The sequence below is a fragment of the Pygocentrus nattereri genome, chromosome 27 (assembly GCF_015220715.1).
Source record: "Pygocentrus nattereri isolate fPygNat1 chromosome 27, fPygNat1.pri, whole genome shotgun sequence".
NCBI classification, from domain to species: domain Eukaryota; kingdom Metazoa; phylum Chordata; class Actinopteri; order Characiformes; family Serrasalmidae; genus Pygocentrus; species Pygocentrus nattereri.
In genome coordinates, this window is record NC_051237.1 from 13384040 (window position 1) to 13398042 (window position 14003).

At 39.7% G+C, this 14003-nt stretch overlaps 1 protein-coding gene across 1 annotated transcript in view; it reads right to left on the minus strand.

Moving 5' to 3' along the window:
- llgl1 (LLGL scribble cell polarity complex component 1) overlaps nt 1-14003 on the minus strand; it is a 43250-nt gene that overhangs the window by 7319 nt on the left and 21928 nt on the right. Inside the window, exons 6-16 of the mRNA XM_017703151.2 lie at nt 10711-10873; nt 9960-10095; nt 7111-7165; nt 6838-6992; nt 5411-5628; nt 4198-4265; nt 3788-3941; nt 2393-2497; nt 1803-2095; nt 1332-1485; nt 837-978 (exon numbers count right to left, since the gene is read on the minus strand). Of these exons, the coding sequence (XP_017558640.1) occupies nt 837-978; nt 1332-1485; nt 1803-2095; nt 2393-2497; nt 3788-3941; nt 4198-4265; nt 5411-5628; nt 6838-6992; nt 7111-7165; nt 9960-10095; nt 10711-10873 (1643 nt within the window). The remainder of the gene's footprint in view (nt 1-836; nt 979-1331; nt 1486-1802; nt 2096-2392; nt 2498-3787; nt 3942-4197; nt 4266-5410; nt 5629-6837; nt 6993-7110; nt 7166-9959; nt 10096-10710; nt 10874-14003) is intronic.

The window sequence follows — 14003 nt, forward strand, 5'->3', positions numbered from 1 at the left end:
TATCTGAATCCACACTGAACTGTCTTAAGTAATGTTAGGGGTAACATGGTACAAAGTAACAGTAACGTAATTATTTTCCCCATGTAACAAAGTAATGGAGCATATTCATTTAAATTATTATAATCATTACAGTTACTGACTTCATTAAAATTACATTGTTTGCATTAGTAAAGCTGAAAAAGGGCCTTCAGAGAAACAGGAACAGCTCTGTAAAGGAATGTTTGGTTCCCCTCTTGTACAAAAGGTACAAGTGGGTTTTACAGACTAATATAGAAGTAAATAGGTACTTATTTCATGGTAATGTAATCTTGTTAGAGTTTGAGAGCAGTAATTTTTGTCTACCCCAACACTTGTCTTAAGATACCTTCAAAACAAAGCATTGTGAAAGTCTCAACTTGGAGGTCTTGTAATTTTCTCAGAGGCAGAACAGTAGATCAACGTAAAAAGGTCTTCTTCTCAATAGAAGCTAACTGGTGAAACTAATCCCAATACCTTAATTAACTTATCTTTCAGCTTGAGCAAATGAATGGTTCATTACAATGAAAGTAAATCAATGGTTCCCAACTCTGACCCTGGAGTATCCATGCCCCTGTAAGCTTGATTTCCTTGCTCTAACACACCTGATCCATCTCATCAATAAATTAACAAGCCTTTCCTGAAAGAAGTGAATGTATTAGAGAAAAAGCTAACATATGCAGGGTTCCAAGACCAGAGATGGGAAGCACTTAACTAGACCCCTTTTTTGAACAGCCTTAAGTTTTAGCATTACACATTCAATTATGCTTATACTGTATGTTATGTTATATCAACAAAGCACAGTGGTGCTTTGACTGTACCGTCTCGGAGGAAGGTGTCAGCAAAGCATAGGCACCGCACAACCCCAGAGAGTGAGTCATCAGCCGAGCGAGGCTCAATGCGTCTCTGCACCGGCGTCACCTCAGCGTCCTGTTCTGCTAGCTGGGCGTTAGCCTCCTGGACCTAAAAAGAAACCCAAAGTGCACACCTTTGATATGCAACATTGGACTACGGCAGTTGCTTCACGTGCATGTGAAAAAATGTGCAGTGAGGAGTTCTCTAAACGTATGGTAGCGTATAGAACGGCGGCACCCTCTGAAAAGACCAACTGTAACTAATCTTACAAAAGAAGAAAGTGTTTTCTACTTTAAAAAACCTTTTATGGGGGGAGAAAAAAAAAGGCAACTAAGGCTGGCACCCACTGATATGATTAATCAATTCATATAAGACAAAGAGGAGATTTAGCACCCTTCACCTGCTCCCTCTCTGTGTGGCACAATATTGCCTGAGCAGGATTGATAACAGAAAGTACTCACTTTACTGGAAGGACTGCTGACCATGACACGCTTCTTTCCAGACACCCTGCTTTTGCGTATCCTCCTGAACGACTGCCGGAGGGACTTCTTCAGTGATTTGACCCGCGAGAGAGGCCCCTCCATAGCCAGTGAGTCATTTGGGTGTAGTGTGCACCTGGAGTGGAAACCCAAGCCTTTTCTGAGATGCATAACTTTGATCATTTTTTTTCCAGTCCAGGGGTCACATATTTAAAAGCAAACAGTTTGCTTTAATTTCTGAAAGCAAGGATTGTTCAGGAAATGTAATGCATAATTAAAGGTAATATATAATTACAGACAAACATACTGGAACAATTACAAAAATTGATTTATTAAGAAGAATCACTGATTAGTTTAATAAATCAAAACCACTGATTAAAAGTGGTCCTAAACATGCTATAACTATTCTGCAAAGCACAGAAGTCTTCCCTGTTGACTGGGCCCCAGGGTTACCTTGCCAGTACTGGGCTACGCCGGTGGTAGTCAAAGAGGCCAAAGCCATGACTGGTGCCAAACGCAATGAGGTTCCACTCAGCGTGGAGCGTTACTGCAGTAACTGCCGCAGGAGGCATGCACTGCACCAGGACAACAGGCTGGAATCCAGGAGCAAAAGGCACAGAGCTGGACTTCGGAGGCAGCCTGTCGTGACCCTTCCACGTGAAACCCTCTCGGTCCTGAAGGAGGTCCACAGTGGCCACGTCGATCATGTGATCAGACTTCTCATCACACAGATACAACACAATCACCTGAAAGAAAGGCACAAAGCAGTTGCAGAATACCCTGGAATAACAACCAACGTAATAAGATGCGCAATAGAATTTTAGTTGGTTTAGCATAATGGGTCACTATGCTTCCCAGGCAGCAGACTGGGGCTTGATTACCTACCTGGGTCAGCACAGCATGCTAGACCAATAAAAATCTGTGGGCAAGACTTTCAAAGCTACATTCAAAAGCTACCCCCCGTAAGTCACTCTGGATAAGACGGTCTGCCAAATGCCATAAATGTAGGCATATTTTAGGCTCCTGAGAAGAAAAGGGCCTACCTGTCCTGCAGTTCCAGCCACCAGAAGCTTGCCACTGTATTTGCACAAGCAAATCTTCTGGATTCCAAGCCTAGGGTCATCACTATATGGGTCAAAACAACCCACCTGTAAGTAAATTAAAGGCAGATATTGGCAGTTCAATATCCTGTTAGGGTATAGATCCTGCATCTCTTCCATTCATTCACACCCACATGACATACAGAATACTTTACATCTTTAATAACATACCACACTTTCCATAAGTCCAAGCACACATTGACTCTAAACTGATTAAACCGGAAGTATACCAATTTTTGAAGTTCTGCATAATTCAGTTAAGAAGTAAAGAAGGCATTATAAGGCAAAAATGTTAGAAAATGTTTCCCCCCCCCACCTAGATATAAAACTAACTTCCTATTGTCAACATCACATATGAAATGTCATATTTATAATGTTCACTGGTTATATGTTCAACCCTTTAGAATCTTATGAAACTGCAGTCTTCTGCAGTTTTCCTACTTTTTTCTTTCTCCACCTTTCCCCAAATATGTAATATTGGATCATCTTCCTCAATAAACAAATGACCAAGTATAATATTTGTGTCATTTGTTTAATTGGGTTCTCTTTATCTACTTTTAGTCAAAATCTAATGTTTTAGGTCATATTTATGCAGAAATATAGAAAATTCTAAAGGCTTCACAAACTTTCAAGCACCACTGTATAATACATACTTGCAGATGTCAACACCTGGTTTCGATCACCACAACTATAAAGAATTGTTCACAAGTACATCTACAATACATTTATCAAAACTGTTCTAATGACTTGACATTTTAATGACCAAATTAGGCAGAAGTTAAAGGCAAAATCCAGATTTTTTTTTTTGAGAGTACCAAAGTCTCACAAGCAAATAGTACAACAATGTTCTATTCTTTTATCCTAAACATCTAATCCTGACTCTAAATGATGTTCTCTCTGAAAACCTGGTGACAACTGACAATTACAGCAAACAGAACCGACAGGAACATATAGGTCATGGAACAAATCAAGGCAAATAAAGCAAACGGTCCAGCTGTGCCATCCAGAAGAGGAATGTACTTGGTTTTCAGCAGATGCAAGCAAAGCATTTCAGGACTCAGACAGACAGTCTGCTTTTAATTAGAATGAAAAAAGGGAAAGGACTGCAGTGTGAATCCCACAGGCCATGCACGGCTGCGTGCCAGACTGCAGTCCACAGCATGGGGAAAGGTGGAGAAAGAAAAGAAGTAGGAAAACTCCAGAAGACTGCTGTTTCATAAGATAAAAAAAAAAAACCCTTAAGCATAATGAGATGTTTGATCGTTGAGTTTTTGAACTGAAAAATGTGTCAACAAATTAATTAATAAAACCAAAACATGGGATTAATCAAAGTCTGACCTTTCTGAAGGGAGGCCAGTCCTCCTCGCCAGCCTGGGTCAGGCTGTCGTTGTGGTCACAGTCAGTCTGAAAGATGTTGGCTGTGCTTAATTTATAGAGAGGCCTGAGCGACACTCCTGATGCGTCCCAGAAACGCACTGTGCCATCTTCGTGACTGAAGATGCAAACAAATGACAAATGGTCAACTTGTGTATCCAATGGAACCATATTTTGCAATAAAAAAAGAAAAAAAAAAAAGAAAAAAAAAAAAAAAAAAAAAAAAAAAAAAGAGAGAAAAAAAAAAAAAAAAAAAAAAAAAAAAAAAAAACGCACCCAATTTTGAGGTGTTATGTAAGATTTAGTAAAAACATTGCAGCCATTGGCAGAGTCCTTGCTGGCACAGAGACATATAATACTTCCAAAGTTCTTACCCAGTTAGCAGCAGCTCTTGCTGTTTTGGACTCGGTGCTAAGTTTTTCCCTCCACATATTGGCCAGTTCTGTCAAAACAGCCGGAGAAATCATTACAGTTCTCATGAAGCAGCAACATCAATCAAATGGCACCAAGCATCTGACACCCTTTACTGTCTCTGATGTAATAAACATTAAAAGCTTATACGCTGATGCTGGTTGATGTTTTATTGAAGGTTGTTAAATAAAACCTCTTTTGGGGAGTCACAGCATTTGATTCCAAGCAATTACATCTAAAAATACAGCATGAGCATACCAGAAGCAGCCTTTGTAAACTCATTATAAACAAACAAAGAATATATGGGTACCGGATCTTTAGAGAATGTGTATAATTTTCATGGCTAACGTGCCAACAATTTCAGCTTCCATCTGTGTTTGATCAAACACTGTACAGCTGCCAGTATCTGTAGTACTGCAAATTTAATACCATAACATATAACCTCCTAACTTTAGCTGAATGATATGTTTAGCAACTGTGAAACTGGGGAACATTATCAAAGAACACGTTTCTCCCCAAGGAAAAACGTCTCCAAGGATTTGCATGATTAAACAGCCCTGTAACAGGACATTTTTAAATGACTGAATGCACTGCCTTACAATATATTAGCCACATTAATGGAGCTACTGCAGTTCTGATCTCTGATCTTCAAGGACTGGGATCATGAAAAATCGAGTGGTCTGTGTTTTATTTAAAAAAAAAAAAAAAAAAAGAATTCAAAGGTAGTACATAAACACATAATACTTCAAAATGTACCATTTACTCCCAAAACCATACAGTGCATGTATGTAAATTAAGTTATGAAAAAGGACCCGTGATCTTACAAAAACGAATGCACTTACATACACTAGCCTATTCAGTATACAGCAGATTAGCGCCGCCCACTCACGCTGCAGTTATAAAGAGTGTTTCAGTCCAGACTGCTTTTTGAATATCACACAATACAGGGCAGCCAATCAGAACACAGACCATTTGAAGGCACAGCCTGTTTGATTCTGATGGACAAAGAGAGTTTAAAGAATTGACTGTATTTAGTACATAAACCCAAAAATAATAAGTGGACCTCAAGGGGGGGGGAAGAAAAAAAACAAAACAAAAATGGATATGATAGGGGCCATTTAGATTACTCTCCCTATAAAAACAGTACTTGCATAGAAAAATATTAAGCAAACTGACTGTGTGAGTCTGTAGATGGCATTGCCGCTGACCGGCGCTGATCACCCTGTCCCACAGTTTGGTTGGTACGTTTGAGATGTGATAGGAGCATGTGATGGCAGATGAGTGCAGAGGAGCCAGATAAGGGGAAGGGATGGTGGGCCAGCCAGCTGTTTGAAGGTCAATCACCACCAACTCTTCCTCCAGAAGCACAACAAGGGCCAAAGGGTCATCAAATTCTATAGGCCATAAAAAAAAAAAAAAAAAAAAAAGATAAAAAAAATAAAAATAAAAAAGTCACAGGTTCTCAACCTCCTTCTTCTGAGCCATGACTCATGACTATCCTAAAACACACTTACACCAATTGCTACAAAACCAACATTTATTTTTGCTACAGAATTTTAAAATGTGCGAGAATACTTTAGGGCTCAACTAATGTCAAAGTTTTGTGATGACATGTTGATTGTGGGGGGTCCAAAAATTCAATGATATCATTTTAGACTTACATTTTAGATTTTATACCCAAACAGTTTTAGTTGATAAGTGCTTTACTGACACATATTGCCAGTTCCATTGCCACACTTCTAAAGCTTCAATAAAGGAAGGAGAAAAAATTAATTTTATAAAAGAAGTTTCATTCGAAAGTGCTGTAATATGGAACACTCAACTGAATTGGTTTAAACTGCGATCCCACAGTCTAAAAACAAAATAAAAACGTGTTCAGAACTTATATGATATTTATAAAGATTATGTAATGATCTATTTATAAGTAATAAGTTAAATATACACAAAATCATCATTTATAGGGTTCATTTATATATTGGAAGGTGGTTGTGTTAAACCTTAACCACTAAAGTTCAACTTGTGACAACAATACTTGAATTAATCTTGCCAATATTGCTTTAACATTTTGATTTCCCTTAAAGTGACGCTGAAAGATTTAGGTTCATAATGAGTTTAATTTATTTTTAATTAATAAAAATATTAATTAAAAATAATAATAAAAAATGCTGGCCCGTGTTTTCAGGTCACTAAAGTTTTTAGTCCAGAGATTGAGCCTTAATTTAGATCCCACTGTTTTGAAGTAATGTAATGATAAAAGGCAGACACACCCACAGCCACTATGTTTTTGCTTATAATGACATCAGTGGTGTGGGAGATTTTATAACACTCATTTTCAAAACTAATGGTATCAAAAACATATGACTACATAGTTTTTGACCCCTATCCCACAACCCCCTTGAATAAACTCGCAACCTCCATGTTGACAATTGCTGGCCTGGATAAAATCAGTTCCAACATGTCTGGCAATTTTAAAATGTTCTGCAAAAACAGGGAATTGACTGCTGAGCCAATTTTTCACTCCTGTTATTTGAACAAGCCTCTATTTTCATTAAATGTGAATGCTTCACTTACAGTCTACTGCAGCCAGCTCCTGGCCCACTCACCCTTGTCTCTGTCTATGCAGTGGATGGTAAAAAAGTCGATGACTCGTGAGGTGAAGTCGAGGGTAATGTGCTGGCTGTCCTGCAGTATAGTTAAACAGTGTCTGTCTCCGTAGCTAGCCCGGGGCATGCCGCCACTGAACAGCACCAATGGAGCTCTGCAGAGAAAACACAGCGCAAGAGAGGATATCCCATTGAGTCAAAGAGGCGCAGCAAAAACATGTGTGATTAGAAGCTTTCACTTTTCACCCACTGCTGCCCAGTGTTGTTACAGACCCCGACTCTGTGGTCCTCCATAAGATCTTGTTCACAGCCTTGCAGGGAAAGGGTCCTAAGGAGACAGAGAGACAGAGAGACAGAGACAGAGAGACAGGCTTTACTACATCCCTATAAAAACATTTTTCTGGCAACTTTATTGTGGGCCAAATGTCTCCATCTCTACACCAAAGACTGAAAAGCGGTCAGGAAAACAGCCAGGACACACTCAACAATGTGTTAATAAACCGTAATTAAGAAAAGGGCATTTACGTTTTAGTAAGTCTGAAGAACAACTTTACAAGACTAATAAAAAGCCACATTCACTAAAATCTGTAGCATAACTACATTTCCAAACATTGTTTGAGCTAAACATTTTAAGAATGACCAGACCCTTGTAGACATGACTACAGTCAATTCAACAGACAAAAACATTAATAATATTACAGCTTAACATGTACAAGCATCTTATTCCTCATTTGATTACGTGATTGCCATGATTTCACCCTGGTTGTGGTTTTAAGACATTCCTACCCTCTACACTAGAAACAGGCATGGCCAACCAGTGCTACTGATTGAGAGGAAAGAGGGTGCCTCAACATGACTGAGGGAAACGTTCACAACATGGTTGGTGTCCTCAGTAATAACAAGGGTTGGCTCTCAAGTATGTAGCAAAGCTCTAGCAAAAGGACTATCTATTAATGGAATGATGTATTTACCCAATCTATCCTTTGGTAAAATGTCCTTACATCTTAATAACCATCTCTAAAACAGACACTCTGGGCCTCTGTGAGTGTATTCGGTTTAGTAAATCAGCAACAAAAAGTTTTAATGTAGTGTGGCTTTATCAACAAGTCAAGAAAAGTCTCTGCAGGAAAGCAGCCCTCCCTTCCTGAAAATTACTTTGAGCATGCATAGGCAACCAATACATGGTAAGGTCATAACTAAAGAAGGGACGGCTAGCATGTTCCAGTTACATCGGATGGCGTCAGGCCACCTGTAGTCAGTACAGCACTTATGTCACCCTTAACTGTAGTCAGTCCTCAGCAGTGCTTTTTTGGTTGATTAGACACATTGAATCTGTGTCGGCAGACGGCCGTATGAGAGGGCGAATGAGGAGAGAAACTAAAGCAAGAAAAAGACAGCAATAGTAAATAGTACAGTACATCCTAATTTGTTTTGCAAGAGTGATTGGCATTTTGACCTTTTTGATACTAGAATGTCCAAATATTTAAACAATAACATGAGATTACAGTATCCTTAATGGGGAAAAAAAACAACAACAGTGTAATGAATAACTGCACACGAGAGCTCTGAAGGTGCTTTGATAAGACAAAGTAAAAGCAAGCGATACTCATTTCATGGAGTGAGAGTCTTTTGTCATATAATTATGAACATGCAACCATGCACTTAACGTCACCAGGTAATGTAGAAATGTAGATGTAGAATTTACTTTTAAATCAGCATTATTACCCACGCATCACTGCTAAAGGTGATTTACTGTGACACACTTGGCTTAGCTGAAAAATGGACATTTGAAGCTTATAACACACGTTTTAATAAGTCTTATGAACAACTTTACAAGACTAATAAAAAGCCACGTTCACTAAGAGCTACTCCCTTTTTTTACAGGCACATTAAATACATGCATGTGGGCGGTCTGTGGTCTTCGCTGTGACTGCATATTTTCACAGGAGATGAGGGGCGATGGGGAACTAACAGAAGGCGATCATCAGTAGGACATTCCTGGTGCTAATTCTTAATGGTCAGCTTGGTGTGTCCTGGACCATAGACTTTCAAACAGCCAAAGTAAAAGAGGCAAGCAGAAAGTATCCAGAAATGTCGATCTAGAATCAGGTGTGTTAACTGCTTGTGGAGAATCCTGCATCCACACAAGCACTTCCTCAGGATCATGATGCATAATCCACTGTAACATTGTTTTTGGAGGGAGGGGCATTAGAGAGAAGTACGTATGGATGTCATGGGACTAAAGGGAGGGGGTGGACTCCTACACTGACTATTGTGCCATTTGCACAGGATAGGTTTTACGTGGGAGGCGGGATAACGTAATTGCCATTTTTTTCCCTTAGTAATTTTAATCCTCTCTAAATCCGCCATGTCAGTACTTTTTAAAGCCTGTGCACTCCCGTGTCAGTAAAAATCCAGCTGACGACATTTACCTACTATAAAACCAAACTGCAGAAATAACCTCAGACTATATTAATCCTGTGCAAATTGCCATGTCTTTAAATATTAGATCATAGCTTGCTGAAAAGAGGGTTTGTGGTTTTTCTTAAATATGGAGGCATTCAAAGAGGCATTTACTCATATTCACTGTGGCCCAAATCAAGCCAGTATGTACTGCCTGTGTCAAATGTACCACACTAAATATTAAAATCAGGCAAGAGCTCAGAAAACAAAGTTTCATTTTATGCAGTGATGTTGGCTGTAAATCCAAAAGATAATGACAATACTGACACACTGCAATCCAATTTAAGAAAGCTAAATAGATGGTTAAGAGTTCAAATTACATTAAACCCTTGGACATGTTTTCTACTCATGAGCAACTAAATTTATTAAACTTTTTGGTTCCAAAATTAGAGGCCATTTCCATCTCTGTTACTTATACTGAGATTTCTATGATAAAACTGTTACCCCATGCAAAACAAATCCCAAATGAATAAAACAGGTAAGGCTGGCAGAAGCCTGCAAGAATTACCAACATCACTTACAGGCGGGGTGAGGGTGACATATCTAGTGAAGCAGAAAATAAATCTGCACAATTACTCCCAATACAAATAAAAAAGCCACAGTGATTTAAAATCTAACTAGACAGAAGTTTTAGTGCTAGTGCCACTGCACAGACATACCATATGGTATAGTGGAGGTGACTGGTTCATGGGTGCATGGGGTGCTGCTACTAACAGGCCACACCATGTACCCGCCGTCACTATGGGAACTGACGAAGCTGTTACCGGACCGGACCCAGACCAAGCTCTCCAGTTGCTGAAGTAGGAACACACACACGACAAAAACTGGGTTAGCCATTTGAACTTTACATGAACTGCCACTGACACAAAGCTGACTTCTCAGCAAAGTTATGATTCACATACAGATGGCCAAACATGCTTTTAAAAAGATAAAAACCTGGTACTCTTTGAGAATTGAGGCTGTAAAATTGTTTAATGCCACAACAGTAATTTTTAATTTAACAGTTGAATCATGTACTTCTCACCGCTGTAGGCATCCAATGATGTGTTTTTTTTTTTTATATTTTATTGCTTGAGAGAGAGAGAGAGAGAGAGAGAGAGAGAGAGAGAGAGAGAGAGAGAGAGAGAGAGAGAGAGAGAGAGAGAGAGAGAGAGAGAGAGAGAGAGAGAGAGAGAGAGAGAGAGAGAGAGAGAGAGAGAGAGAGAGAGAGAATAAACAAACAAACAATGAATGACATGGCTAGATGGGCATCTACTTTATGTACTTCACCAGAATTTTTTTTTTTTTTTTAAACATCCGCTTGACAGCACCATCCAGCCACACAACAGGGCACAAAACCTGTCCTGTTCAAAACCTCAGATCTGCCAAGCACAGTGGAATATTGAGTAGAGGTTTCACACACACAAATACCTGCTTTCCCAAAAAGACGTTGTCTGCATGTCGACTTTGGAGGTCCCAGAGCACCACCAGGCCTCTGCTGTAGCCGATGAGGATTTTGTCTGGGTGTTGGGGATGTTCCTGCAGGGACTCTACTGGCCCCAGAGACTTCCCACATTTGTACTCCTCTGGAACACTGGAGAACAGAGTAGTTAGCAATAAAATGTTAGAACCAGCAAACAAATAGCTTTAGACTTGCAATAAGAGTTCATTCATAAAGACAATATTAAATTTGCATGTTTTTCATGACCGCAAGAAAGATCTGATGTGCCCGTTTATGAACCCTGAACCTCATTGTTCCAGAAGCCCAAATTCTCAAAATGCCTGAGGCCACAGTGTAGACTTCAAATGAGAAAAACAACTTGATCCAGAGAGAGTAATATTTTTGGCAAAGCTGGATTTACTTTGTAGTGCTGCTGGGTTGTGCTCCTGCCTCTGCCTGGGAAGATCAAAGCATGCAGCGACCACTTCCCCCTCTCCGACACCTCCCCCATCATCTCCTGATTCACTCAGCTGAGCTTACTACATGCTCCCAGCATCAAAGCAATACTTCATGTATTCTGCGTGCACTCGGCGCTAAAATGTATCCCACAAGCAAGGGTGACGTGTTACGATCTTGTGAACGTCCAAGGACCCTGCTCGTGTTTGTTTTGTTAGTACTAGCACTGAGAACAACACATCCAACATTTGGTGGTAATTAATCTGACTCGTGTTTGAAAAGAGGGAGGAAACACACACACACACTGAAATGAAATATCTGTGGATTCATGTACAAAGTCACATGGCACAAGGACAAAGCTGACAGCCACTGTCTGGCTTAAATACTATTTGAAAGCCTGACCAATGATGACCAATCAAAACCCACGGTATGGAATTCCACCACGGCTGTGGCACGGCTTTAAGTAGTGGAATGTGCATGGTACACCCACAGAGTTAGGATGAGACGCATTCATGACAAGGGAGAAGGAAGAGATAGATGCATGGAAAAGAAGGACTGGAGTTCAGCTCCAGTGGCTTGACCTAAGACACATCGGCCTTTGTTCTTTTTACTCAACTTTGAATAAAGTCGCTTTTAATGACATACAAACCACACTGTGTTTGATTCATGCAACTTTATGACAAACTGAGATTTTAGTGCAAATGATTAGTGCATGAAATCAAGCACCAGCTTACCACAACATTCTTTACATTTCATTTACATGACGCATGCCTTCATTTGTGCAAATGTTTTGGTAGGGAGCCAATAAAACAAGTATTAAGTGGTTCATGAGCCAGTGCATGTGGTCAGAGTTGATGTCAAGCAGTAGGTACTCTACCCCCCACCCCCATTGACCAGAACTTGTGTTAAAATTACAGTGACTAAAGAGAATAAAAACAACTTCTCATTTTAAGATGAGAAAGAAGTGATTACATAGTGTGATTTCACTTACACAGTATTCATATATACAGTACAAGATGCTTCTGAAACACTTATTTAATATTATTGCTTTTATTCTTATTACTGGTATTTTAGATGATATTGATGAGATTTGGTTAGTTAACTGCGAAACTGGCATTCTTTTCAGGTTTATGCGCAAATACACACTCCTACCAAATTCAAGTTTGTACAGATGTGCCAAAGTTAAAAATGATGAATAACAAAACTGGAATTTTTGTGCTCATTTACATTTAACTGGATGCAACTTTGATGTATAAGGATCATCAACAATAGCAACCTTAATAACAGAATTTCAATATAAAACAGAGAGCCTTAAAGACCCCCAAGAGGAGCAACAAATCCCCTTAATCCAAGATCACAATTATATTTCAAAGCCAAAAAAAATGAAGAGATCCAGCATTTTTAACTCAACCTGAGCTTGACTCACGAGTGGTTTTAAAATGAGTGGACTGAAGTCTGTTTCGCATTTCATATGCTTCATGTGTGCAAGAGCACAGACATTAATGACTAGACAAGTATTCTTGAGACTACAAACTTAAAACACACTGAAGACAGAGATCGCTCAAGGCTTAAAGACAAACAGCTGATCACAAAGCAGGGCATTGTTTTTTAAGACAGCCCCTGGGTATTTTTAGGGATTTCGGCATCCTGCTGATGTCCAATGATGTGCATGTGAAGCCTGGAGTCTCCAACTCGAATTCCTCGTCCACTGGGGCTCAGGGGATTTGGCACTTGGTACAAAAGCATTTTGTTCTGTAGTTTCCTGGCTGACACATACTTATTAGCAGTGGCTCAGACAGGCCGCCCATTAGCCTAAATTGCGCTCACTTAATGAGCAGTTCATGGTCTCTCCCTGCAGGAAGATGTAGTTTGCAGTTAGACAACAAAGCTATAAGGGGAACGAGGCACTGGGAAAGCTGTAATTTATCGTAACTTAAACAGCTTCTAAAACAGTGCAGGAGACAGTAGCGTGATTTCCTGTCTTTTAATCAGCATCATTATAGCCATCTGGGCCATTTATCATAGATATTTAACTTTCCATTCACACAAAAAAAATAAATAAATAAAAAATCTATGGAAAAAATGAATAACATGATAGACAAATACAAGTATGCCAACAAGGTTAAGGCAGCACTTCACATTCATATCCAGGTCTTCGCAAAGAGATGAGAACTGGGCAGTGGAGGACTTGGCTGTTCGACTGGAAGGCCTGCAGAGCCTGCATCCATCCAGGGCCTGTAATGGACAGCCACAGCTGGACGCAGGAGTGGGCACTTGGCTCTAAGCAGAGAACACTTTTAAAGCCCTCCCCAGTTTGAAAAGTGTCCCAGAGTAGTGTGAGACTTGCCCCCGTACCACTGGGCCAAAGAAGGAGGGCATGAGGAGGTAAACAATAGAGCTCTCTGCAAGTTCATTACCCTCAGTGCAGAGCACTCTCAGTCAGGAGGGAGTCCCCAAATGCTTGTTTTATGAGGTAAGCTCATAGGCAGTGGAATGTGTCCACCCACAAGTGAAGCCGAAGGAGCATAAGCTACAGACATACTCCCACAAAAACACCTTCAGGATAAAGAACAAATCTGCCTGAAGAACTTGTTGGCTGGTAAGAAGAAAAAAGGCAACTTGACAAAAACTGATAATGCTGGTCTTTGCTTTTACACAAATACATGAAATGGAGAATTTAATAACAAACTGCTTGGTCACTGCTAATAATTTTAAATTCCAACAATTTTTTCACAATTTCTGAATGATTAAATCATGAAGATGACAGTCATTCAAAGTGGTGCGATCTAAAATGATGCATTACAGAGAAACGTATAAACTCCTACAC